Source organism: Caretta caretta, chromosome 24 (genome assembly GCF_965140235.1).
Source record: "Caretta caretta isolate rCarCar2 chromosome 24, rCarCar1.hap1, whole genome shotgun sequence".
NCBI classification, from domain to species: domain Eukaryota; kingdom Metazoa; phylum Chordata; order Testudines; family Cheloniidae; genus Caretta; species Caretta caretta.
The window spans coordinates 5809601-5833615 of NC_134229.1; the positions used below are offsets into that span (position 1 = coordinate 5809601).

Below are 24015 nucleotides of genomic sequence, written 5' to 3' on the forward strand. Positions count from 1 at the left end.
CTTAGTACTGGCACAGTGCCCTGCAAACTAGCCTCGCCTACCTCCTGTGAGTTAGGTCTTGTTTGGTGGATTGGAAGCTCTTTGGGGCAGGGACCATGTTTTAGTTCTGTGTTTGTACAGCGCCTTGCACCATGGGGCCCTTCCTGCTCCATGATGGGGGGCTCCTAGGAGTTACCGTGATGTGAATATTTTATACCCCCATTTCACAGCTGGGGAAGCAGCTTACTCTAAATTCACACAGCGCTGCGAAGACGACCCAGGAGTCCTGACATGCTATGGGATTGCACTGGTGCACTGACCCCCATGGCTGCAACTGGGACATATCCTCCCCTGTAGATAAAGCCTGAATGTGTATGCTCCTTTCCGGCCGCCTTCCCTTATCAGCCTCTGAGCACCAGCCACTGCCGCAGCTTCCTAGGCTATTGTCCTGAGTGACTGTTGTCCCAGCAGGGAGCCAGGAAGCCCCTGTTGAGCAGTGAATCTCCATCCCTGCCCCCTGCAGTGTGTATTGCAAGCTTCCCTTTGAATTCCATCAGCTGCTGATCTGCCCTTTGCTCCCAGTTTGCGAACCCTTCCTCTCCCTCCCTGCCCCACCTTACCCGGTTAGAACCACCCATGCTTTGTTGGGAGAGATCTTAGGCAGGTTTTTCTGCCTGCATTTGAAAAACCTGTGGTCTGTTTGAGGCGTTTGCCCTGGTCAGGTTCCTGGTGTGTGTACATTGTCTGCTAGACAGAGTATTTCCCCCCCCTCTCTTCTCGTTGGGTGGTGGCAGCCAGCTGTTGTGCCCCACCCCAGAAGAAGCTGCATTTCAGGCCAAAAACCGAGGTGAACCATTAGCTCCTTATCCGTCTCCAAGAGCTTTGCAAACTCTGCTGTCTGAATGCTGAGATTGCGATTGCTTGTGCAGGTGTGCCCCATCTGAGCAGCTCTTTTAGGCCTAGCCCTCTCTGCCCAACTCTTCCGCTGTTTGAGGACACCTTGGCTGGTAAAATGTAACTTGGTAAATAAGTGACTGCCAGGGGTGGGGGAGCAGCCAGCCGATCAGATGCCGGTTAGGCTCCGTTCTGTTTGCAACGCTCCAGCTGCTGGGTCTGGATCTGAACTTCCCGAAAGCAGGTGGGTGGTTCTGAGCCAGGGGCTGCAGCTTGGATTGGGTGCAGAGATTGGAAGCTGCTGTTTCAATCCAGGTCTGGGTCTAAACTAAAGAGCTGGGGTGTGTGGTGGATCTGGGGAGGGGGTGTGTGTGTGTGTGGGGGGGGGTGTTTGGGTTGTGTGTGTTGTTTTAAGCCCCCTTTTCAAGGCTTAAACCCCAGGAATGGTATGACTGGCAGTGCTTTGTGGCAGGCCCCAGCACTCCTAGGCTTGGCAGTTCAGGGCTCCAGCACCTCTGGGGACTTGCTGCATCAGTGATGAAGCTAAAACAAAATCGCTCGAGCCCGGGCACCTCTCTCATGACAAATGAAGCCCTGAAGAAGGGAAGACCCCGCTAGAAACAAAAACAAGAAGTAAACAAGCGCGGCCAGGGGGTGCAGTTTGGGTTGGATGTCTTCCTGGCGGTTTCATCACACGACATAAACTTTTAAAGATTAATCTTGAATTCCTAGAGAGTCCAGAGGGGGTTGGCAACCCTCCGCTCGCCCCTGGTGGCCCCAGATCCCGAGGGAGCTGCCCCCTAAAGCCCAGCTCTGATTCTGTTTGCCCGGGGCAGAGTTCAGGGACTGGGCTCCTCCCTCGCCCTCACAAAGATCAACTCAAGCGAGACAGTTTCGGTAGCCCCTGATGGGGGATTCCCGCCCCACCGCCAGTCCCCAGCAGCCCCCCCCGCCCCACTCACCCCTCCCCCCGTGGGAGGCTCGGCCTCTCCGGGGCTGCTCGGAGATGGGTGGGCGCTGGCCCCAGCCGGGCTCCGGAGAGAGGAGGAGACTGATTTGAATAACCGAGCTGAGCTTCCAGCTCCGCTGCTCTTTGACTTCCTGCGCCGGAGCCGGGCTGAGGCGTTCGCTGGGGTCCCTGCTGCGAGCGCCGGCCGTGTGAACGCTCCGCTCCGCTCCGGGGTGCGGCGGGCAAATCCCCCGCGGCCCCGGCTTTCCCGAGCCTGGGGCGCCGGACTATGTCTCGGATCCAATCGCTGGCCAGGACCAGGACTGACCGTACAAAGGACATCGCGTGGAAGGTCGGTGCCCCCACCCCTTTGCGGGAAAAGCATCTCGGCAATATTTGGGGGTGGGGGGGGGTTCTGGGGGCAGCTGTTTGGGGCGCAGGGTCTGGGAGGGAGGGAGGGAGGGGGGCAGCTGTTTCCCTTCTAAGTCTTCCTTCGCCCGCTCTGAAAGTTGAATCCTTTATTTGAAGCCTTCCCCCAAAGCCCGAGGGGGGGAGGGAGGAGAAATGGTCTCTCTCCCCCACCCCCCGGTTTCAGATCAGTCTCTCCAGAATCGCCCAAGGACCCACTTCACGCACGCACGCAGATGGCATTTTGTCCCCTGCCTTCAGCTCTGGAGCGGTGGGGGTGGGTGTGTGGGGGGCTGTGATGGAGAGAAACCTCCCCCCCACCCCGCCCCTGGGCTGGCCAGCCGCTCGCTGGGGTCTCTCGGCCATTAGGGGAGCGGGGGAATCCCAAGCCTTGGGCAGGGGGAGAACTTTACTGGCGTGTGGAGAGAGACTCTGGCTGTCTCCGCTCTTTGTGGCTCGGCCGCTGTCTGGTTTGAGCTCTCCCTTCCCTGGGGCTGGAGGGGGGGGGGGGAAGTAATCTGTATCTGAAGGGCCCCCGTGGCTGGTTCCTATTAAGCAGACATCTGCAAAACCACTTAGGCTGGGGAGAAGGTGCCTGCAAAGGGCTGAGCTGGGGAACCCCAAAGACTGAGCTGTTTTTAAAAAAGAAAACTTACAAAGTGTTTCTGTGTGTGTGTGTGTGGGGGGGGGGGGGTCAGATCCATCAGCCGGGATCTGGATTCGGGGTGGGGGTTCCCATTGGATCTGTGAACTTGGAGCCCGGGGGCAGGGAGGGATTTCATGTATGTGCCATATTCATGGCAAGGGGTGATTTCGTGTCTTTAAATCCCCCCCGCTTCGCCCCCCAGTCAACAAGAAGAACCGGTAGAACATTGTAAAGAGAAACCCAGAGATTGCACCCCCCACCCCCCGCGCACCAGCCCCATTGCACAGGGTAGCGTCCCGGGAAGCAGTGTAACTATCTGATGCCGTTGAGAAGGGGATTTTTGTACCCCCCTTTTCTACCCACCCACCGCCGCTTTCTTGTTGCTTCCCCCACCCCGCACCTGTATTTATACCCCAGGGGTGACACCGGAGCTGCTGCCGCGTGGGGCAATTTATCAGCTCGGCCAGGCACAATGAAGTGGTTTCCGGAGCCATGTGATGCTCCCAGCATGGTGGTTAAAATAGCGCTGAGCTTAAAACGATGCTATTGTCCAGCCTTCCAAGGCCCCCTTTGCCAGCAGGCCTAGGGGGTTGCACAGGATGAGATCCGAGCAATCTGGGAGTCCTGGCTCCACCAGTGAAATAGGGGATCATTGCAAACACTGGGGCATGGAGAAAGGAAAGGAGCCAGCACATGTGATTTCATAATAAGCTTTGTCCTTCTAGTTTGTCTCCAAACTAGAGATGGGTTCAGGTCTTGATTCAGATTCCAGGCTTCCCCATGCTTTTGGGCCTGATCTCCCTTTATACCAGGGTCCCTTTACACCAATCTGGCAGATAAGAGGCCTCAGCGTGGTGTAATTTACCAGTTCCTTCTGCTGGAAGTGTAAAGGGACCTTGGTGTAAAGGAAGATCAGACTTCTGATTTATTATTACAGTAGCACCCACAGGCTCTAGAATCGGGCCCCCATTGTGCTTGGTGCTGTCCTTGCCAAATAGACAAAGGGTGGTTGACAGGAAGAATGATTCCCCCTCCTTTTGCAGGTGGGGGAAACTGAGGCACAGAGCTGCAGCGCCTCTCCCAAGGTGGCACAGAGTCAGTAAGCCCATCTCATGATGATGCTTGGAACCAGGGTTTTGGTTCCGGGTACATCTCTGCTCTTGAAGCTTAGGATAGTGGCAGATGAGCTGGGGTGGGGGTGGGGGGCTACCTGAGAAATGCCACTGAGAGGAGGTCTCCCTGCTAATCCCCAGCTGCTACAGTGCTAAGGAGACTGAGAAGAGAACTGTAGCTCGGTTGGGGGGGGCACGTTCCTTCCCTTGCCTGCTCATGTGGCAAGAGCTGGCCTGATGAAATGAGACCTTGGTATCTCGAAACCCAGAGCAGCCGTGTTTTTGTTGGCTGCTGGCTGATGGGAAGCTTTGAGGCCCCAGCTGGTGCCATGAGAACAGGCAGGGGGGAAACGCTGCACCCGGCAGACTGGCAGGATGCTCGTGTCTCTCGGAGGGGCAGATTGGTGCTTGCGCTTGGCACAGGTGGCTGACTGCTCTACCAGCCGCGTTGAGTCCCGTGATTGGCAGGCCCTGGTGGGCGATAGATGGATTGGAGTTGTGGTTAAGACATCAGTATCTGGACTCCTGGGTTCTATTCCTGGCTCTGGGAGGGGGATGTATCTTAGTTGTGAGAACTGGGGCCTGGGCACCAGGGACACCTGGGTTCTCTTCCTGGTTCCAGCATGGTTAGAACAGAGGCGTGGGAGTCAGGACGACTGGGTCCTGTTCTCAGTTCAGCCACTGCCTCACTGTGTCCTCTTAGGTGTCCAGCCTCCTTCGTGCCTCAGTTTCTCTATGTGTGTGTCACCGGGGTTCAGGCTTAACTACAAACTGGTGTTGCTCTGTGTCCCCCTCTGGTGGCTGGCCTGCATGGGGGCTAAGAACCTACAACCGCTACCCTCAAATGGCATTTCCAGGAGAGCATTCACCGGGTGCCTTTTAACGCTAAAGTTCCCAGGGACAATCCCGCCTTGCGGTCAGAGTTCTTAGCGGTGCAGGGGAGGATTTTTTTGTTGCTGGCCGGCTCCTGACGGGACGTTCATATGTAGCAGCCCTCGGTGCACGTTGGGAAGAAAACGCTGAGGTGGAGCTTTCTCAGGGTCTGGTAGGGGCGGGCTGGTCATGAGCGGCTGCGTCTTGGGATGCGGGGGGGGGGGGGGAGTGGTGGTTTGCATGTCAGAGGATTTCATCAGCGGCCCTGCTTGCCACACCCCATTGGGGTCTGAATGCATCTCCTCTCCCATGAGGCCTGGTGGAGGGCAGAGCTGCAGTGGGAATGACGGATCCCAGGCACTTGGAGAGCTGCCACCTTCCCCTCCTGGCTCCCGCTCCCTGCTTGCAGGCTGCTGCCAGCAGCTGTCACGGTCTTTAAAATAGTCGCCCCCACTCAAAGCCACGGGGAGCTGCCTTGCAAGAGGTGTTGGTGGCCCGGTCCTGGGATCTCCCCATGCATCTCTGCCAACTCCCCTCAATCCGCCCTGCCAAGTGCACCCACCCTCTCTCTTCTGCTAGCGAGAGTCCTCGGTTTTTGGCTGAGCAGGGTCTTCCAAGAACAGGTAGAGAGGGGGATGAGGAACGCCACACCTCCTGGGAGGTCTGGCTTCCGAGCAGACACACTGGGCACCAGAGGCTCCTGAGGTTGCTCCCAGAAGTGCCTGAAAATGACCTTGGATGAATGAATTTGCCAGGATTTGGAAGAACAAGGGTCTGGTCCTGGATCCAGGGTGGTGGAAGGTTTGAACATGGGGCCATGACACTTTTGGGAATGGGCCATGGGGGAACCACTCGGGGGGGGGGGGGGGGGGGAGGGAGGAGAAGAGAACCGCTGCTAACTGCATCTTCTGCACACATTCCACAGATAGAGAAACTGAGGCACAAACCAACACTTTGTGGATCTGGACCCTGTGGGAAAGTCCCACCGTGGGAGAAACTGGGCACAGTAGAAAGTGAGGGCTGGAAACAGCTTTGACTCAGAAATGGATGGAATGCAGGAGGTGGACCAGTGTTAGCAACTCCCATGATTTTATCCCAAGTCACTTGGTATTTGGTGTGTTTCCTTAAATCCCCAGCTCCTGGAATCATGTGAAATATACCTGAATCTCTGTTTTCATTTAAAATCTCCCTCCCACCCCCACATGAGTTTCTGTCTCTCATGGTTGCAGAGCAAAGCTTGAAAATTTGACACTCTTCTCACCCCCCCCCCCAATTCTCAGACTCTAGAGGGCAAATAAAAGCATCCCTGCCTTATTACTGTTTTCAAAATCTCCTGGTTTTCAAATTCAATCTCATGACTTTGGGGCAAGGGGAGGGCCCTGACTCGTGAATGTGGGGGGGCGGGCGATGCTGGCTCAGCCTTGTTTATTCCATACCGGGCCTTTTGCGTCGACCGGCACCGTCGCGCATCTGGCATAAAGGGGCTGTTGTGAGCTGGGGTCTTGCTGGAAAGGTGAAGTCATGAGGGCTGAATGGGGAACCTGTGATTCGGAGGCTAGCGCCCCTGCTTTCATCTCCTGTCTGAAAGGAGCTAGTTGTACTGCTGGTCAAACTCTGCCTTGGCTTGATCTCCCGCCCCTTAAACTCTGCCGGCGTCTCCCTGCGTGTTTGGGTTTGAGGGCATCTTTTGTTGCAAAGTTAAGGGGAGGAAGGAACTGGGCATTTGAAAGATTGCTTTGTTCTGCCGGGAGTGGAACTGGAGAGCGGCTGTGCTGTTGTGTTACAGGCATGTCTGGGGAAGGTGATAAGGAGCAAAATATCCTCTGGAGAGGGGGTGAAATAATCTAAATTGGGGGGGGGGGGGGACTTGTTATTCATTGGTATTATTTCAGTGGCCAACTGAGACCAGAGCCCTGGTGTGCTAGGCACTGGAAGCATGCACCCTATTACTGACCCAAGCCCTCCAAAGTTGTGAGACTTCATTTAAAAATCATAAGGTTCTCTCTCTCTCTTTTAAAAGAGGGGTGTCTTTTTTTTATTGGACTTCAGGTTTGAGGGATTATGTTTTCAAGTTTTCTTTGCAGTCTAGAAACTTTTCCCTTTTTTAAACAAATGCTGAGATTCTTGCATCATCACTTGACTCCAGGAGCTGGGGCTTTAAGAAAAAAAAAGTCACTGTCAATTGCAAGACTCCCATAAGTCTTGGGAGTGGGCAGCACTGCCTCTGTTTGATCAGCTTCAGCTGTAACTTACAAATTGCAGTTTGGTCCCATCGCTAGAAATAGGATCTTAAAAACCCACCTGCCTGCAGGAATCACTGGGGTGGGTTCTCTGGCTTGTGCTATACACTGGTCAGGCTAGACGCTGTCACGTGATTTTTAGGGGGGGCTTTATCTCGGAGCCACTTGTTTGAGACACCCAAAATTTGGCCCACTAACTCTCCACCGGATCCCCATGAGGCACAGTAATTTGCAAGACAATCTGAGGTGGTGTGTGGATTTTAGGGCAGTAAGCAACTCTCAATCTTCCCAGCAGAGCTGCTGCTCCACTATACTGGTCCCACCGGTTAAAATCCATGAATAAACAACCCTGAAATGGCGAGGAATATTGAGATCTGTCAGCAGCGTCTCGCATCCCGGCTGTTCTCATTATGCTCCGGTTGGCTTACCGGCCAGTCAAGTTGTGCAGAGAGACCACCTGTCCCTACCTCTGGAACAATGGCCCCCTTTGAAATGGCTGTGGCCGGTTCTTGTTGCACGGATAAAGGCTGAAGGTTCTGACACCTCTTTGGGGGAAGATGGGCTCTCTCGAGCAGCAGACGCCTCCTCCTTTGGGATTTGCTAAAGTAGGGAGCCAGCCATGGAGGTTCATTTGTTTCTAGCTTTTTCTGACCCTCTTTGTCTCTTCCTGTTAACTCCTTAGAAGCTGGAGGTTAACGTTTTGTGGCGGTGGATTTCCCCCTGCTCCATGCTGGGTTGCTATTGGAGGGCGTTGCCTGTAGCGGCATGGGGGCGGGGAGAGGGGAGCTTGGCTGTGACAACTGATGGGTTAAAAAGTGAAACGTGGCTAAGATTTTTCCAAAGGGGACTAGTGACTTTTGGGGTGGGGGGACTAGCTTGAGACACCTCAGTCCTGGTCTATACACAGGCTGCACTGCTTAACGTGTGCTGGTTTACATCAGCACGAGGGCTTGTACCAGGATACCTGTGTTCATTTAAAAAAAAAACAATCCCACCCCTAACCACTATAGCTAGGAGTGCAACTTTCATTGGCAGATCAGGCCTGATTTCAGAAGGTGTTTGACAGGCGCCCTTCCGAAAATCAGGACTAGAGGGGGTCAAAGTTTCCATCCAACTTTTTTTCAACAGACTTTTTTTTTTTTTTTTAAGAAAATTTTTATTTGTCAAAACCAAAAGGTTACCTGGGGGCCTCCACCCCACCCTGTGAAAACCTGAAGCTATTGAAAGGACAATCAGATCTGTGGCCCTGATGAACTGTTTGAGCATTGGCCTGCTAAACCCAGAGTTGTGAGTTCAGTCCTTGAGGGGGCCATTTAGGGATCTGGGGTAAACATTGGGGACTGGTCCTGCTTTGAGCAGGGGGTTGGACTACATGACCTCCTGAGGTCCCTTCCAACCCTGATATTCTATGATTCAACTGGAGGCTCCTCTTGTGCCCCTGACTCCCTGCATGATGAGCCTCAGTCTTGACCGCGAGGGCTGCTTACTCTGGGGACAACCAGCCGAATAATTTGCTGCTCTTTATGGCTTATATTACAGCAGCCCCAAGAGGGCCCCAGCTGAGATCTGGGCCCATTGCGTTAGGTGCTGTACGTGCACCTGGTGAGAGACCGCCCCTGCCCCAAAGCACAATCTACAAGACTACAGGTGGGAGGAGAACCAGGGGCTCAATGACTTGCCCAGAGTTACCCAGTGGCAGAGCTGGGAGTAGAACCCAGTCCAGAGCTCTAGACCACGCGGTCTCCCCTAGCTGGGCTGAATAGGTAGGGCCTCATTCAGCCCACAGCTGGATGCAGGAAGGAGGCAAGAAACGCGTGCCCCTTGTGTGCACGAGCTGTGCTTTGTTCGGATGACTGCGCCCCGGAACGGCTTCCCAGGGGCAGGATGACACAAGCGAGAGCTGTGGAAATGTACCAGCACGTTCGGAATCGCCCGCATCCTGACACCTAATGGGCAAGAGGAAACCCGCCCGGTCCCCCGCCAGGGTGTTGCGAGACTGAGGAGGTGAAGTGGGTTGAATGTCTTGCCGCCTCCTACCTGTCTCACACCTCCCACTGCGCTTTGCTGAACAGGATTAGTCCGGTAGCTCTATTCAAGGTAACAGCAGCCTGTTGGTGTCTGAGATCAGGCCTTGGAGATGGGAACCTAGAAACTAGGTTGACTCCTAGTCACCTGATCTTGCCACTGTACCGCACTTCCTCAAGAGTGGGAACCAGAACCAGGTGTCCAGGCTCCCAGTCTCCTAGCCACTCCACGGGCGCTGCTCACCCCTTGCATTTGCCTCTCTGCCTCCCCAGTATGCGTCTCCTCTGCTCCAGCCGCCTCTGGCTATTGTATTATACACTGAATCAGATCAGTTGGAACCTGTGGAATTTGTTTCTCCAAGTTGGGCTCTGGGCACTGTAATAATCCAGGGATGCTGATCTGTCCAGTTGGGCTTGTCTGCCAGCCAAACCTGCAACTGCTCACCTGCTGCCCCCGAGCGATGATCCTGCCCACGCTCCGCTGCACTTCACCAAGCCAAGTTCAGCACTCGCAACTCTGCTTTCAGCTTGAGGAGAGGGAAACTGAGGCGCCACGGGCTGGATTTTTTTCAGACATGGCTGCTAACATGGGGTTGGCTGGGTTGCCGGGCACTCACAGCAGCTGGCTTCCAGAGGGGCTGAACACCCATAGTGCCCATCGAGGTCAGAGCTAGGGATAGAAAAGAGGCAGCGAGTGACTTCTGTTCTCAGCGTGGTGGCTCTGTCCTGCCGAGGTGGCTGCTTCTCACTCGAAACGTCTGCCCAGTCCCATGTGTGCCTGGAACGGCCAAGAGGTCACAGCACGGCCTGAGCTATTGTTCAGAGAGACAAATGGCTGCAGAGACTGTCAGTCCTTGTCCTCCCTCTCCACCTCCCTTAGTGTTTGTTCCAGTCCGGAGTTCTTGCCCCTCACCGTTCGGTCTCTGATCTGTACCCGACCCCTGTGCCCACAGCTTTCAGACCCTCAGTGATCTCTGCTCCCTTTGCCTCTTTCATCCAAGGCACTGAGACAGATGAATTAACCATCACAATGCTGGGGTGTGTGTGTGATTTCCCCCATTGTACAAATGGGTAAACTGAGGCACGGAGGTGAAAGCTTGCACTGGAGGTTTGTGTGGAGTCTTGATCTCTGCTCCCCCCACACCCATTACAAAATCATACTCTCCTCTCAGAACTGGGGATAGATCCCAGTAGTCCAACTTCCCACAACCCTGTTGTTTTTAAGGTTCGGGGTGAGGGGCAAGCTTTCTGTGCATTTTAGTTAGTGGTAGAGTTGTCAGGCAGTGTTGTCTAGTAGTTGAAGTAGAGCTAGGAAGGGGAGCGAGGTGTAGTGGCTAGAGCAGGAGCCAGGGAGTCAATATCCCTGGGCCATATTCCAAGCTCTCCTGACCTTGTAGACACTTACGCTTGTGAGTCTTGCTACCATGAACAACCCTGTAAAACAGAACCCTGCTTTAACCACCTGACCTCAAACCCGCCAAAGCGCCCCGCTTACAAGTTTCATTACAAACCCAAATGCTCAGGCCGCATGGGCTGAATCATTTCCCTCTTCTGAGGGAGCTGGGTATAAACTTCACGGTGTTAACTCCAAACCAGAGCCAAAAAACCCCCTCTGATTGGGTGAGTGTTTCTTTATTTAGCTGAGTTACGAAGGCTGCGATCAGCTCGGCGCCGGAATTTGGGAGCAGTGAGAAAGTGAGTGGAAAATCTCTGATCACCAGTGCACCGAAGTCTCCAGCCTCGCCTGGCTGGCTCCTTTCCCAGTAGCACGGGCGGAACCCAGAAGCGTGAAATAGCTACAAAGTTCTGCTAGTCGCGGGGAAGAGAGCTGACAGAGAGGGCCCGGCAGCCAGCTGCCTGTGGATTGTATGTGGCAGAGAAGGATCTATCCATCCCAGGGCTGGAGGCTGGCTGCTGGCTTTGATTCCATAGTTGTCTGTCGGTAGCGGTTTAACCGTGCATGCGGGGCCTGGAGGAGAGCACATGGCATGAGGAAGAAGACGGTTTCGGAGGGTGCGGGGTGGACTAGGTCCTGTTGCTTTCTCCCCCAGCCCTCTCAAGAGCAGCAGGGGTGAGGGAAGGATCGCTGAGGAGGGGGATTCGAATGAGCAGCTTTGGGGCATGGAGCCAGGTGTCCAGCCCCTCCTGGCAAACCTGGCCAGGGGTTCGGCTTTGCACCCATTTGGCTCTGCATAACCTGATCTTCTCCCCGCTCGGAGGAAGAAGTGTCTAGCTGAAGCCTGGGAGTCAGGACGCCTGCGGTGCTCCAGATATAAGCAAGGGGCCTCCCCCGCCTCTGACTCTGCTTTCCTGTCTGTAAAACAGAGATGCCGCTGGACTCGCGGGGGGAGTTGGTCTGACAGGGTGAGCTGTTTGGAGCAAGGACTATCCTCTTGATATGTCATGCTGAGGCTCCCAACCTGGCGGTTCCTACTGTAATATAAATGTTTAAAATCCCTCGAGAGGAGTAAAATCTTTATTATTTGCCTTTTAGGGATTTCACCCACTCCTGGTGCTTATTCCTCCTTTCATGTTCTAGCCACCCCCACTTTGCCATGCTGATGTTGCAGCCAGCCTGTGCCATCACGAGGTGGGAATAAGCAGCCTTCTTGACTGATAGACGAACTGTCTCCACTGCTGCAGTGCAGCTGCTTCTGGGGAAGAGCAGAGCGGCGATTAAAATCCATACAGCAATGCTCTACAGGGAGTGCTCTACCTGGTGCTGAAATACAATCCCTTCTGGGGTGGAACGGGGCAGCTGCTTAACCCCTGCACAGCAACCTAAGCAGAAGCGAAGAATTGCCCACATAACCCTGTTCTGGGGGGACCCTGAATGACTGCTTACGGTCAGACCCTTGAAGTTTGTGTCTCAAGTAAGTCTTGAGGAGGCAATGTGGCCTAGTGGATGGAACACAGGACAGGGACTCGGAAGATCAGGGTTCTGTTCTCTGCCCTGCCACTAACCTGCTGGGTGAACTTGGGCAAGTCACTTTCCCACTCTGTGCCTCAGTTTCCCCCTCTGTAAAATGGTGATAATGACACTGACCTCCTTTGTAGATGTGCTGAGGAGACGTCTACGAGCGAGGGATTATTATTCTAGAGAACTGGGTCTCTCTCACATAAGCAAGAGGAGGATCCTGTTTTTTCTGTCTGGAACAAAAACCACTGGCTGCTGGGAAGGTGCTGCAGGCCTCTTACTCACTGCTAAGCGGTGACTGTACATTCCGGGTGACTGGAGCATGGAGAACTGATTCTGCGATCAGACTCCGTGAGGGGGCTTGGTCCGAGCTGATTGTTACTGTTGGTTCAATGATAGATGCTTCCGAAACTGGCTGAGACCTTGCAAACTCGTTCCCGCTGAGCAGCCAAAGGGGTTCTATCCCTGGCACTCGGAGGAGAGAGTGAGGATATTCCACAAAAATACTTTTTGTAGGGAAAAGATTCCCCCCTCCCCCCCATACAACTGGTTTTTGATTTTTAAATTAAACTTTGTGTGGCGGGGGAGGACCACATTTTAATAATAAAAGGAACCTTCCCTCACCTTTTTCCAGTTTAAAAAAAAAGCGTGTCTTAAATCTCTTTCTCCTCCCCTGTCCCCCCCCCCCCCCCCAAATGTCAAAGAAATTGATGTTTTTGTGGAACATTGAGAGAGTCTTCCATGCCCTGTTTTGTTTAAATTCTTTTTCAATGAGAAAAAAGGGGAAACCCTGCTGGTTTGGACCAGCTCTAAATCCCTTTTTTTTTTTTTTTTTGGTGAACCAAGATAACAACTTTGGTTAGGGGCCTGATTTTTGGGGTGGGGGGGTTGTTTGTTTACCATCCCCTACTGGGGATGCCGGTATAAAGGTGCCATAAACTTGCGCAGGCCAGTCCCTCATCTGGATTTGTACGGGCAACCCCATCTCTTAATCTGAAGTATTGACGGGTCCCATCACCACTGTATCGGGCACCGCACAATCTTTAATGTGTTGTATCCTCCTCACACACACCTGTAATGTAGGGAAGTGTTGTTAGCATCTGCCAGATGGGTCAATATCGTCTGCCTCATCTCCCAGGTAGATGCATTGGTGTTTGTGAAGTGCTTTGAGATCCTTTGACGGAAGGGGCTAGAGAACTTCAGAACAAGATAACGTCCCCCGGCATGCCCTGTGGCTGAGGATTTCTGGGGCTACTGCAGAGATCGTTGTTTTCCAAGGATGGTGTCTTTCAGGGAAGCAGGTTTTTCATCCTTTGAAATCCTGAGAGCTCTGAAGCTGGGCAGAGATTCTGGTTTCTTGCACGCCGTGGAATTTCTCTTATCGGTAGCTTTTTATGATGGATCGAGTTTGCCGAGCAAGACGTGCAAATCTCTGCTTTCCAGATGCGGCGTGGAAGAGTTTGTTTTATGTACGGGGCTCATACCTGGCTTCTCAATATGGATTCCCAGCCCTGTCTCTGCTCCCAAGGGTGAGGGTTGCCTTTCTAGTCCTCCTGCCGCCTGGATTTTCCACCAGGGGGAAGGGAGCTGGATTCTGATCTCTGTTACGCCACTGTGAATTTGCGGTAAATCCATTGGGCCTCATTTTCCTGCTGCCCTCTGGCAGCATGAAGGGGCCTTAAAGCTGATGGAAACAGCCCCTTGAGAATCCTTCCTGCACAGCGTAGAGCTGGGGTAAGGACTTTGCCCCGGCAGATGATGGGGGTGTGGCCAGAGTGCGCTGTGCTGTAGGTATTATCTGCTTCCCAGGGTCCATGAGGCACCAGAGCGTAAACCCTGGGGTTGCTGTAATTTTATGCTGGGGCAGGGTCCTGCATGACTATGGAATATGTTGTCTTAATGCCCCTGCTGCCCCAGCACAGGAACAGAGTGACCGAGGCCAGCAATCTAGGGGGGGTAACTCCAGATTAGCTGAGCCTGGCTCCGTGAGGATAAATTACCCCCAATTTGTGTCTGGGGGCAGTTCCACTTGTGGGGATGGTAATGCAAGAATTAGAAGCCCTGGCCCCCAAAGTGGGTCCCTTTCCATTTAAGCCCAGCCTGCATGTGTGCGGTGGGGGTCCCTTTAAATAAAAAAAAAAAAAAGGAGAAACAACAGTGCCAGGAACAAATAAATCCCAGGACAAGGGCTTGATGATGTGCCCAGGGCCCCTGCCACCCACCCTGTTCCTAGCCTGGCAGCTTCTCCAGCTGGCAGGGAGCCCCTGTTGCCAGTCACCAGGGGAGGATGCTTTGTGGTTCGGGGCTCTCTGGACCAGGCCTCTGCTGTTTCTGCTCCCCTGTTTCGGGGCTCTGCTGTTTCTGCTCCCCGTTCAGTGATGGCTGCGGGGCAGAGAGGCTGCTCTGCGGAGAGTGGGTGAGTTCCTTTCTGCCTGGGCCGTGCCTCCCTAGCCTATGGGCCTCTGGTGCAAAGTAGGCTGTTGATTTACAGGCTGGGTGTGCAGCTTCTTTCTGGTGAGCGCTTGCTCCTGTCCTGTCCGCTGGGGGATCTCTCCAGCTGGACGCCCCCGGCTGCATGAGGATGACGTGCCTGCCTGGGGGAGGCTGTGGGGTATAGCGGGCAACAGCCTGGCACCCAATCAGCTGCTGTATGGGCGTGCCCGGGAGGAAGAGAAAAGGGCTCTGAATCCTATTAGAGTCAGAAGGGACCAGATCCTCTACTCTGACCTCCTGTATCTTGCAGGCCACCGCCCGCACACCAAGCCCGACCTATTGGCTTAGCTCTGCAGCGCTGATCCCTTGGCGCAGCGTGGGGTGACTCGTGGTGGATGTCCGGCCCTGTGGTGCCCAGCAGCGATGCCCCACTTGGCCATTGCTGCTTTGTGCTTGGAGCCGAGGAATCGTACAAAGCAAACAGCAGGGGGGTTCACCCAGCACCCTGTTGTCCTCCCATTGCCCCCCTCAGACCAAGGCTGGGAGTGCTGCGTGAAAACAGGCAACTCTCCCCTTAAAGCGCTCTCCCGTGTAGAGCCAGCCAAGCGATCCCTGCCGGTACCGTCCCCCACTCTAAGAACTGTCTCCACGGCCCCTTCCCCCACCTCTCGGCTAAATCCCATGCGGTGTTCTCTCCCCCCCGCCCCTTCCTGATGCATCTTGGGGGTGTATGACTTTAACCAGATGTTGCATTGCTATGCAGGACCGCATGCCCTGCGTGTGGAGGGGGAGATCTTCCTCCTCCCTGCAGAGCTGTTTTAACCTTCCACCCAGCCCAGTAGCATTCCTGTCCTCTTAGCATAGCTGTCTGCCTTGGCCCCGGTGTTTGTATCCAATGGGAATCTCTGAAGGGGGCACAGTGTGTGTTGGAGGGTGTATATGCAAGAGACAGGAGTTGAATATGGATGGTTGGTGGATGGGGAACCAAGTGGATTGAGTCAGCCCTGCTGCAGGGACAAGATCTAGTCCATTTTCCCCTCTTCACCCCAGCCAAAAACTCGTACTGGGTTACCTGCCCCTTCTCTTCTCCCGGCACCCAGGTTGTCAGCTCTGTTGGACCAGAGCAAGGTCAGGTAAGTAGGTGTGATTCCTCTGTGTCATCTCAGCTGCTCTTCGCACCATCGGTGAGTCTGGCAGTCAGTCAGTCACTGTGTCTGAATGGTGGTTGGAAGGCAGGAGAAGTACAGGGTTTATGACCCCCATTCTGTCTGATAATCTAAGCTGTGCTCTTCATTTCCCATCCCCCCCCCGAGGGACTAACCTGGCTAGGAGAAGGAAACACCATCTGTTTATCGGAGGAGAGCTGTCAGGAAAATGCCTAATTTCCAGCAACCGTGACCCCTCCGTTGCTGGGCTTATCAAATCAGTGTCTTGGGGAACACAAAGCAGAACTGAATCCAGCAACAGGGGAGGGGACCGAGTGGCTCTATCTGTGGCTTGTATTACAGAAGAGCAGCTGTATACACATTTCTGTGTTTGTGTGTGTGTGCGGGAGGGGGAGGGTGTTTCTGTATACAGTGAAAACGGCGCTCGTGGGCTCCCAGGGTTGGATGCCTCTTCTTCCTCTCCACCCCCACTTCTGGCTTTATAATCTCCTTTAAATGGGGAAGACTTTTAACGATTAAACCCTGTGGGTCAGACTTCACCACTCTGCATACCCCTGCATACGCTCTTCCTTTGCTCTAGGATGTTGGGTATCCGGTGAGCCCACTGGTCTGTCTTACTCCAGTACCCGATGCCTTGGAGGAAGGCAGCACATCCTTACCGTGATCTTAATTTTGCATGGGAGTTGGGTCAGGAATTCCTTCCTGACCCCTGCAGGAGAAGGCCCGTGCCCTGGAGGGTGGGAGCTTGATGCCCCATATTGTCAGCGGCGGAAATGAGTAGAAAATTCATCTGCTGATTCCTTTGTGGCACCTCCCCTCCCGGATTCTCGGGAAGCCTGAGCAACAGAGGGGGTGAGATTTTGAATGGTTAGAGCCAAGTCACCCACCAACCTTCTGTTCCTGCCTGTGGGATTGAAAGCAACAAGGCTCCTGCTCTCTGATCTTGTCAATTTCCCTCCGAAATTGTCAATTTTAAGCTCTTCTCTCTGCCGATTTGCTATCTTGCCAGATCAGAGGGTGCTAAGAGACGGTGCAGCTTGCATTAACCCGCTGGCCAAGCTGGTTGAGTTGGCTGCCTATTTGCCGAGGAGGGTGAGCCACATCCTTAGCTGGTGTAAATCAGTGTAGCTCCAGTTTACGCCAGTGGAGGATCTGGCCTGCTATTTTTAAGACTCTTGCATTCCTGCACCATGGTGGATTTGATAGAGGTTTGGAGACAGGATGCAGGGCTGCAGGGAATTATTAGGGGATGGAAACCCTTTCCAAACAATGATCCTACTGGAAGTTTAGAATTGTGGTGGGCTGGTCCCCACTTTGAAGCTATTCTGGCTCTGTATTTGGGCCCTGCTGGGTGAGGTCTGTTTGGTGCAAAATATCCTTTGCTGAGCCCTGTTACTTTGGCCAACCCCACCGCTTGGATCAGAGGTGAATGCTGATGCTTGAAGAGTTTAGGAAAAGGAGAGGTCAGTGATTGCTTGGGATTCTGTCCTCCTGCAGGTTCTGCTCAGAGTCTGACCTGTCGCCCAGCTTGCTGATAAGTGTCTCTTCCAGTGCTTTGAGATCCTTGAGTGAAAGGTGCTGTGTAAAGGCAAAATCTCACTCCTCTTCTACAGAGAGCTGCTGGTGTGTGGGGCATGTTATGGACACACAAGAGCAGTTCCCTGCCTATTTGGGAATCTAAATTAGACCGGCATTAGTGACAAAACACCAGCATTATAGTAGGCAGCATAGTTTAGAGATTAGGGCCCTGGGTTCGGAGTTAGGAGACCAGGGTTCTATTCTCCGCTCTGCCACTGACCTGATAGGCAGCCCTGGACAAGTCACTTCCCCTTTCTGTGCCTCAGTTTCCCCTCCTGCCCTTTCTGTTTTGTCTCTTTAAACTCTCAACCCTTTGGATTGTCGCTTGCCGTGAATCTGTACAGCACCTAGCACCATGGGTCCCGGCTCTCACTGGAGGGTCTAGGTGCTTCTGTAATATAAATAATTTGCAGCTTTGGGGGTGGGGGGACGACACAGTCTGTTTTCTCTCACCAAGACACGTGATGCGAAGCTAACTCAAAGTCAGAAATAGCCAGGATTAGGATTACTCAGAACTTTGCAAGAGGAAGTGACCAGCTGACTTCCTCTTTCTGAAAGGAGGGTGCCATGACAACCTGTTGCCAGTCCAGCGGTGGGGGCTAGATCCTTACCCCATGGCAGCTTCTAATCTTTGTAGGGTTTGTCTTCTTCAAACCTCCAGGCCACACACTTGAAGGCCGGGGTGGGTGTTGCAGCAAGGGTGGAGATGCCTGGTTCAGTTCAAATAAAATGCACCCGGATTCGGGAAAAATCACTAAATTCATCGCCTGTATCGAAACTGAACTCCGGGGAGTACGAGTGAAAACTTTAAACCAGTGCTTGAATGCGCAGCAGCAGCAGCGGACCTGGGAGTCAGGACTCCTGGGTTCTGTTCCTAGCTCTGGGGAGGGACTGTGGTCTAGTGGCTAGAGCAGGGGGCTGGGAGTCAGGACTCCTGGATTCTATGCCCAGCTTGGCCACTGGCCATCTCGGGGGCCATGAGTCGTTTTGCCTGCAGGCTGTAGCGTCCCGTGCATGGTAGAGAAGGCCCAGGTCTCTGGTATAATTAGTACAGGCGAGTCTCCTCTTACGCTGGGGTGACGTTCCGCAGTCAGCATGTAAAGCGAAAATCGCGTACAGTCAAAATTACATTGAGTGTCATGGCAGGTGGAATCGCCCACACTACAGGTACAGGATTTAAATTGTTGTTTTTCTCTTCTTTTTTTGTTTTTGCTGACCGCACAGAGCTGCATTCGCACATTGTTAAATGCGCGTAAGATGAGACTCGCCTGTGTGAAGGAGGATTGATGATTTTTTTTTTTTTTTTTTTTTTAGTGGGACTGGGGGACGCAGACAGACCCTCTGGCTCTCTCTGGCTCCCCATCTGTGCTGCCCATTGTTGTCACGTGCCGTCTTTGACAGTCCTGGCCTGAACACTGCAGTAATGGAAGGCTTTGCTGACTAGCTTTGCGGCATAAGTGTCGGGTTTGAAATGCCGCCTGTCTGAATCTCTGTGGGATCAGTTCAGCCCTTGGTTGGGCAGATAAAATGTGACCCATACAACGGACTGTCTGTGGTCTCTTGGCTGAGTCTGAAAGCTCCGGATGCTTTTTCACAGCCCACACTGAGATGTCCATTTACCCCGAGTAATGATTGGCTTCTGTCTTCCACCCCAGAGGTGGCTGCATTTCAGGAGCACCCTGCCTGGGGACCCTGTGGGATATGAAAGGCACCAGATAAATCTTTAAAGCATCACTAGGAGACTCACTGCACAGTGTTTGGTTGTTTTTGTGTGGGGGGTTCCTTTCTCTGTTGAGCATCCAAATCCAATTCCTCCTGCCCCATTTTACACAGGGTAACTCGGCCCCTCCATTCTACAGGAATAATGGGTGTATATCTTCCCTTGGGCTGTTCCATCACACCCGGTTCTGTGCTGCTCTATGGCATGAGGCATCCACGGCGGGGTGGGGGTGGGGGTGTATTTCTTAAGCAGACACATGGTTGTCATGGTTATCGGAAACAGGGAAGTACAGGGGATTTGCAATAACTGGGTGTCTTCTCCCATTCTACTCCATGCACTTTCTCCCTCCTAAGATCGCCGTGCTGTGGAGTCACGTGGATCTGGCTGGCTTTTCTAGCCCCACCCCTCACCCCCCTTTCACCCCATCCTGGTGTGACTGTCCTGCTGGATGTGACATCAGCTGGGGTCTGGTGACCCAATAAAACCCCTTCCCCGCATCTGTTCGCAGCATTGGCCGATCTTCCTGGAGCACGGGCCGGGTTTAATACCTGGATCCCCTCGGTTGGCACCATGAGCTGGAACGCAAAGCGACTGGCTGAGGGAGGGACTGTCGGGAAGGCACACGCTGTAGGGAGGGCCTCCCGGGTGAGAGGCTTCTCGGGTGGTCGTCCCGTTCTCGGGCGGGCGGGGGTCCCCCTCTGTGGAGCTGAGGCTTTAACTCTCTCTCTCTGTCGGCCAACAGAACAAAGAGAAAGAGAAGATGAAAGAGGGCAAGGAGAAGGACGCCCGCTACACCAACGGGCACCTCTTCACCACCATCACCGTCTCGGGCATGACCATGTGCTTCGCCTGCAACAAGAGCATCACGGCCAAGGAGGCGCTCATCTGCCCCAGTGAGTAGCCGCGCGTTGGCGAGCGACTTGTTCTCCAGCCCTGACCCCCCCTGCTCCCCCCTTACCCATCTGCACCTGCCACTCGTGTGCGCCTCCTCATTGACCCACCAGCTCCTCTCACCTACCCATGTTCCCATCCACGTCTTCCAGGTGCTGCTCTGTCTCTGCCCCCTGTCACCCCGAGTCTCTGCTTCATTCATCCCCGTCTCCTCCTTCCTACCTCCAGCTCCCCAGGCCTCTCCTGCCTCCCCACATCAAGCCTCATGATCTCCTCTATCTCCGCTGTCTGCCCCCTTCCCTCCCCCCATCACCCTCCCATCCAGCTTCTCTATCTCAGCCCCCACAACTCGATTGCAACCTCCTGCCCATCCCACTGCATCACGAGCCGCCCCGGAGCAGGGAAAACACGATCCACTCCTGAGGGAGAGTAAAACCCTCCTTCCCGCAGCAGGAGGTGGCTGGCTTGACACGCCCCTGGCTACTACCCATGAAAGGCCATAACTGGGTTGATGGAGAACAAGAGAATCGGTGTTAGAATGAGAGAGGGCATTTCTGTGTGTGCACACCTATATCTGGATGCAGGAGTGTGCTGTCCATGGGGGGGCCGTAAAGTCCCACGTAGCCTGTAGACAAGTGTGCAGCTGGCACAAGAGATCAGTGGTGGTCAGTGGGATTCACGGTGCAGGACGGGAGAGAGATTTTAGGGCACCTAGGAGACAGACTGTGATGGATACTGCTCGGTTGAACTGCATTACCTTCTTATATGCACTTTAGTTGTACACATGGTCCTGATCTAGCTCTAGGAGGGTTTGGTGCGTTAACTACTCCAGTTCATTGCATTGCCCCATCAATTGAGTATGTCCTGTGCTCTCTGTGTTATGGGGACCTAGCGCAGTTCTTTATGCCAGAATCGCTCCTGATACGTGAATAGCTGGGGGAAGCTCCCTGGTTCTGCTCTGTTAGTCGATTTTGATCGGCCGCGCGGGGGAGGTGCGAGATGCAGCATGTGAAAATCTTTGCTCTAGGGTGAGATTTTCTCCAGGAGAAAGCCTGGGCGACGTCAGTTACGTCTACACAACAGCTGTCGCCGGCCCAGCTGTGTCTGTCAGGGGGGGTGAGGAGGTGATGCCCGATGGAGAGAGCTGTGCCGGCATAAGCACCCCATGTAGACGCAGTGATCCTAGCTGTGCTTTTACCAGTGTAACTGTTCGCTCACGGGAGGTGACCTCCTACAAAGCTAAAGGTGTCGTACGGTTGCATCCACCCGAAGACTACGTTGCCAGTAGAGTACTCCAGGACAGCTGCACCAGTAACGAGCTGCTAGTGTAGACATGGCTTAGTGGAGTCACTGGCATGAAACTGATACACACCCGTGGGGGGGTCTGGCCCATTGACTCCAGTGGATCTGCTTTGACAGACACCAGCTGGGGACCTGACTCTAAGTTCAGTCGAAGGATCGTGCAACTGCTTGTTCTCCAAATCCTCAAGGACAGCCTAGTGTCTGCGTGTGTGGTCGGGCCAGAGGGCCATGGATGAGCGGGGAGTCCTATGGCTGGGGGTGGGTTTTGCCTGCACTGGATTCCAGCTGGGTTTCGCTGCATTTCAAAGGATCAGTCCCTGAGCTAAATTCGTGTATGGGATGGCTTATAAATAAAGCTTGTGGCTCTGTGCGTACAGGCCCTGCCCGGACTCCAGCCAACAGGCAAATCCCAGCTGTGGCCGGGAGTGAGAATGAAATTCTATCTCCTCGCTGTGTCTTGTTAACACGATGCCTTTCAATATCAGTGAGCGGGATGCTCGTGGCGTATGGCGAGGGGGAGCAGAGATTTCATTCAGAAGCTGAAGTTTCTTCCTCATTGAGTTTAAAAGTGCTTCTTTCTCTCAGGAAAGCAGAATTCCTCAGCACGCCCAATCCAGCTTCCAGCCAGGGCAGGATTGTTCCTTGCTCTTTGCCAAGGAAGTGTGGTCCAGTGGTTAGGATACTAGCCTGGGACTTGGGAGACCTGCATGCAATTCCCTGCTCTGCCACAGACTCTCTGTGCGACCTTAGGCAAGTCATTTAGCTGCTCTGTGCCTCAGTTTTGCCATCTGTACAATGGGGATAATAGCTCTGCCTTGCCCCATAAGGAGAGGATAAATACATTAAAGATGGGGAGATGCTCGGATACTCTGGTGGTGGGAGCCAGATAAATATGTGTTTGGCCAGGCTAGTTGTAAAGACCCTGAGCGATGGAACTATCATGCCCCCCTTGGGGGAACTTTCCACAGCCGGGTGATCTCCCTGTTAGGCTGATTATCAGGAAACCTGCCCGTGTTCTTCCCTTAACTTCACCTCTCACGCCTAGTTCCTACCTAGGAATGCGTCCTCGGTGTTTCCACCATCCAGATCTCTGTAGCCGCTGGGTACAATTTTCAAAAGCAACGACATGACTTCAAAGCCAAAGTCCCATTTTTGAAAGCGGCTCAGGGATTGCCTGTATGGGGGGGTGGGGCGCGTTATTTCAGCCTGGGGTCACGTTGCCAATACCTGCATCAGAGGACACTGCAATGCATGGTGGGAAATCCCCACCTGCTGCCTGGCTGATGTTGTGAAATGGGGGTGATTGCCCACTAAGGTTGCTGCAGGTGTTCTTGAAGGATTTAGGTGAATGAGAAATAAGAGAGGCATAGTTCACTGGAGATGCAGGGTGGTTCCCAGTGGTGCTGTCTCCCATTGACTCACTAATCAGGCTGTTTAAATATCGAATTCTCTCTTTTTCAGTCTCTGGGCTTGGTGGCTAGACTCTGCTTTCCCCTTTTCCCTGCTCTCCAGCCCTTTGAACAGAGATGCTAAACCCTAGACGGCTGGGGGGTGCCTTTCTTTGGGTGGGGAAGTTGGTCAGGAGCATCCCATCCCTCGTGTGCAGCCTGGGAGAACCGGGTTTGGCACGGTGGATGTGCTCGTGACTTGGAGTCCCGCCGCCGACCCTATGGTCTGATCTGCTCCGTTCAGGGCGTGGGGCTACACCCAGGCAGGTCTGAGGGCAGGGTTCTGCCCTTGCATTGATTTTTGCGGTATAGGGTACAGGCTAATGTGTCTGTAGGAGTTCAGATCTTGTGTGCGCGCATCTTGGCTATAGAGTAAGAGGGTGCGCTCTGTATGCAGTTGGGTTGTCCAAGGGTTTTGTGGTTTGGCTCTCTGCTGTCTCTTTCTGATGGGAGGCTCGTGGCATGCCACGGGGGCAACTAGCTATTGCATCAACCCTGCGTGTTTCCTTCCTGCTGCTGCAGGATCGAAGCTGAGCAAGTTTGAGGTTAGGGCTTGCTCGGCCTGCTTGGTAAGAAAAGCGGATTACCATGGTCCAGGGAAACCCATATGTGACACACCCGGGATGTCTTTGCAGCCTGCTGGGATCCCATGGGCCATCCTATATAAGTTAACCTATTTTAGAGTTTAATACTGCTGCCCATCACTGTGGTATATGGGCAGCTGTTGCATGCAGACCTACTGCTTGCTTGTGTTTGGATCTTGCTCCTTTTTTTTTTTTTTTTTTTTTTTTTTTTAAGGAGATGTTAAAACTTAGGCTGATAATTAAAGGTTCCTCTACGCAAGAGAAGAGATGCTAGCCCCAGATTCTAGCTCGGCTCATTCCGTTCATCTGACTCCAGCGTTCCCTCCTCTGCCCTGCAGTTTCAATCGGAGGCTTTCTTCCTGTCCGAACGCACCCCAGGATGTTGCTGTGTGGCTGCTAAACCGCTACCGCATTGCGCCCCAGAGGTGGACGCACTTCGGTGGTGAGCCATGCCATCACTGTGGTGCGTTGGGATGGCAGATGGCGAAGGGGCGTAAATACAGGCTCCGGATCATTATTGTAGGTGTGCCTGGAAAGAGGTCTGTTCGTGGTTCAGAACCCCTTTGTGGCAGGGACTGTCTCTTCGTTCTGTTTGTACAGCACCGAGCGCCATGGGGGTCCTGGTCCATGACTGACACTACCGCAATACAGAGAGCGGGCTACCAGGTGCTCTGGAAGAGGAAGCCGTTGGCGACCTGGGCTTGTCTCTGACAATCTGGTATATAAGGAGATCCCATGCCCAGCCCCCAGCGCTGTCTGTCCCTATAACCTGCCGCCCCCAGGTGCTGCTGTCTCGAGAGTTACCTGGCTTTGCACAGGGTACCTGAGGCTCACCGGCCCTGCAGTCTCAC

General features: G+C 53.8%; 1 protein-coding gene across 6 annotated transcripts in view; it reads left to right on the forward strand.

The window, feature by feature from the left end:
• ARHGEF2 (Rho/Rac guanine nucleotide exchange factor 2) overlaps nucleotides 1-24015 on the forward strand; it is a 129210-nt gene that overhangs the window by 69090 nt on the left and 36105 nt on the right. For 3 of the 6 annotated variants that reach the window (XM_075123085.1, XM_075123083.1, XM_075123084.1), the window contains exon 7: nucleotides 19682-19832. In XM_075123085.1, coding sequence (XP_074979186.1) covers nucleotides 19682-19832 — 151 coding nt within the window. Of the gene's footprint in view, nucleotides 1-1834; nucleotides 2175-14439; nucleotides 14459-19269; nucleotides 19585-19681; nucleotides 19833-24015 lie in introns of those variants that run through there. The other 3 variants (XM_048828330.2, XM_048828328.2, XM_048828329.2) reach the window with 3 other exon arrangements.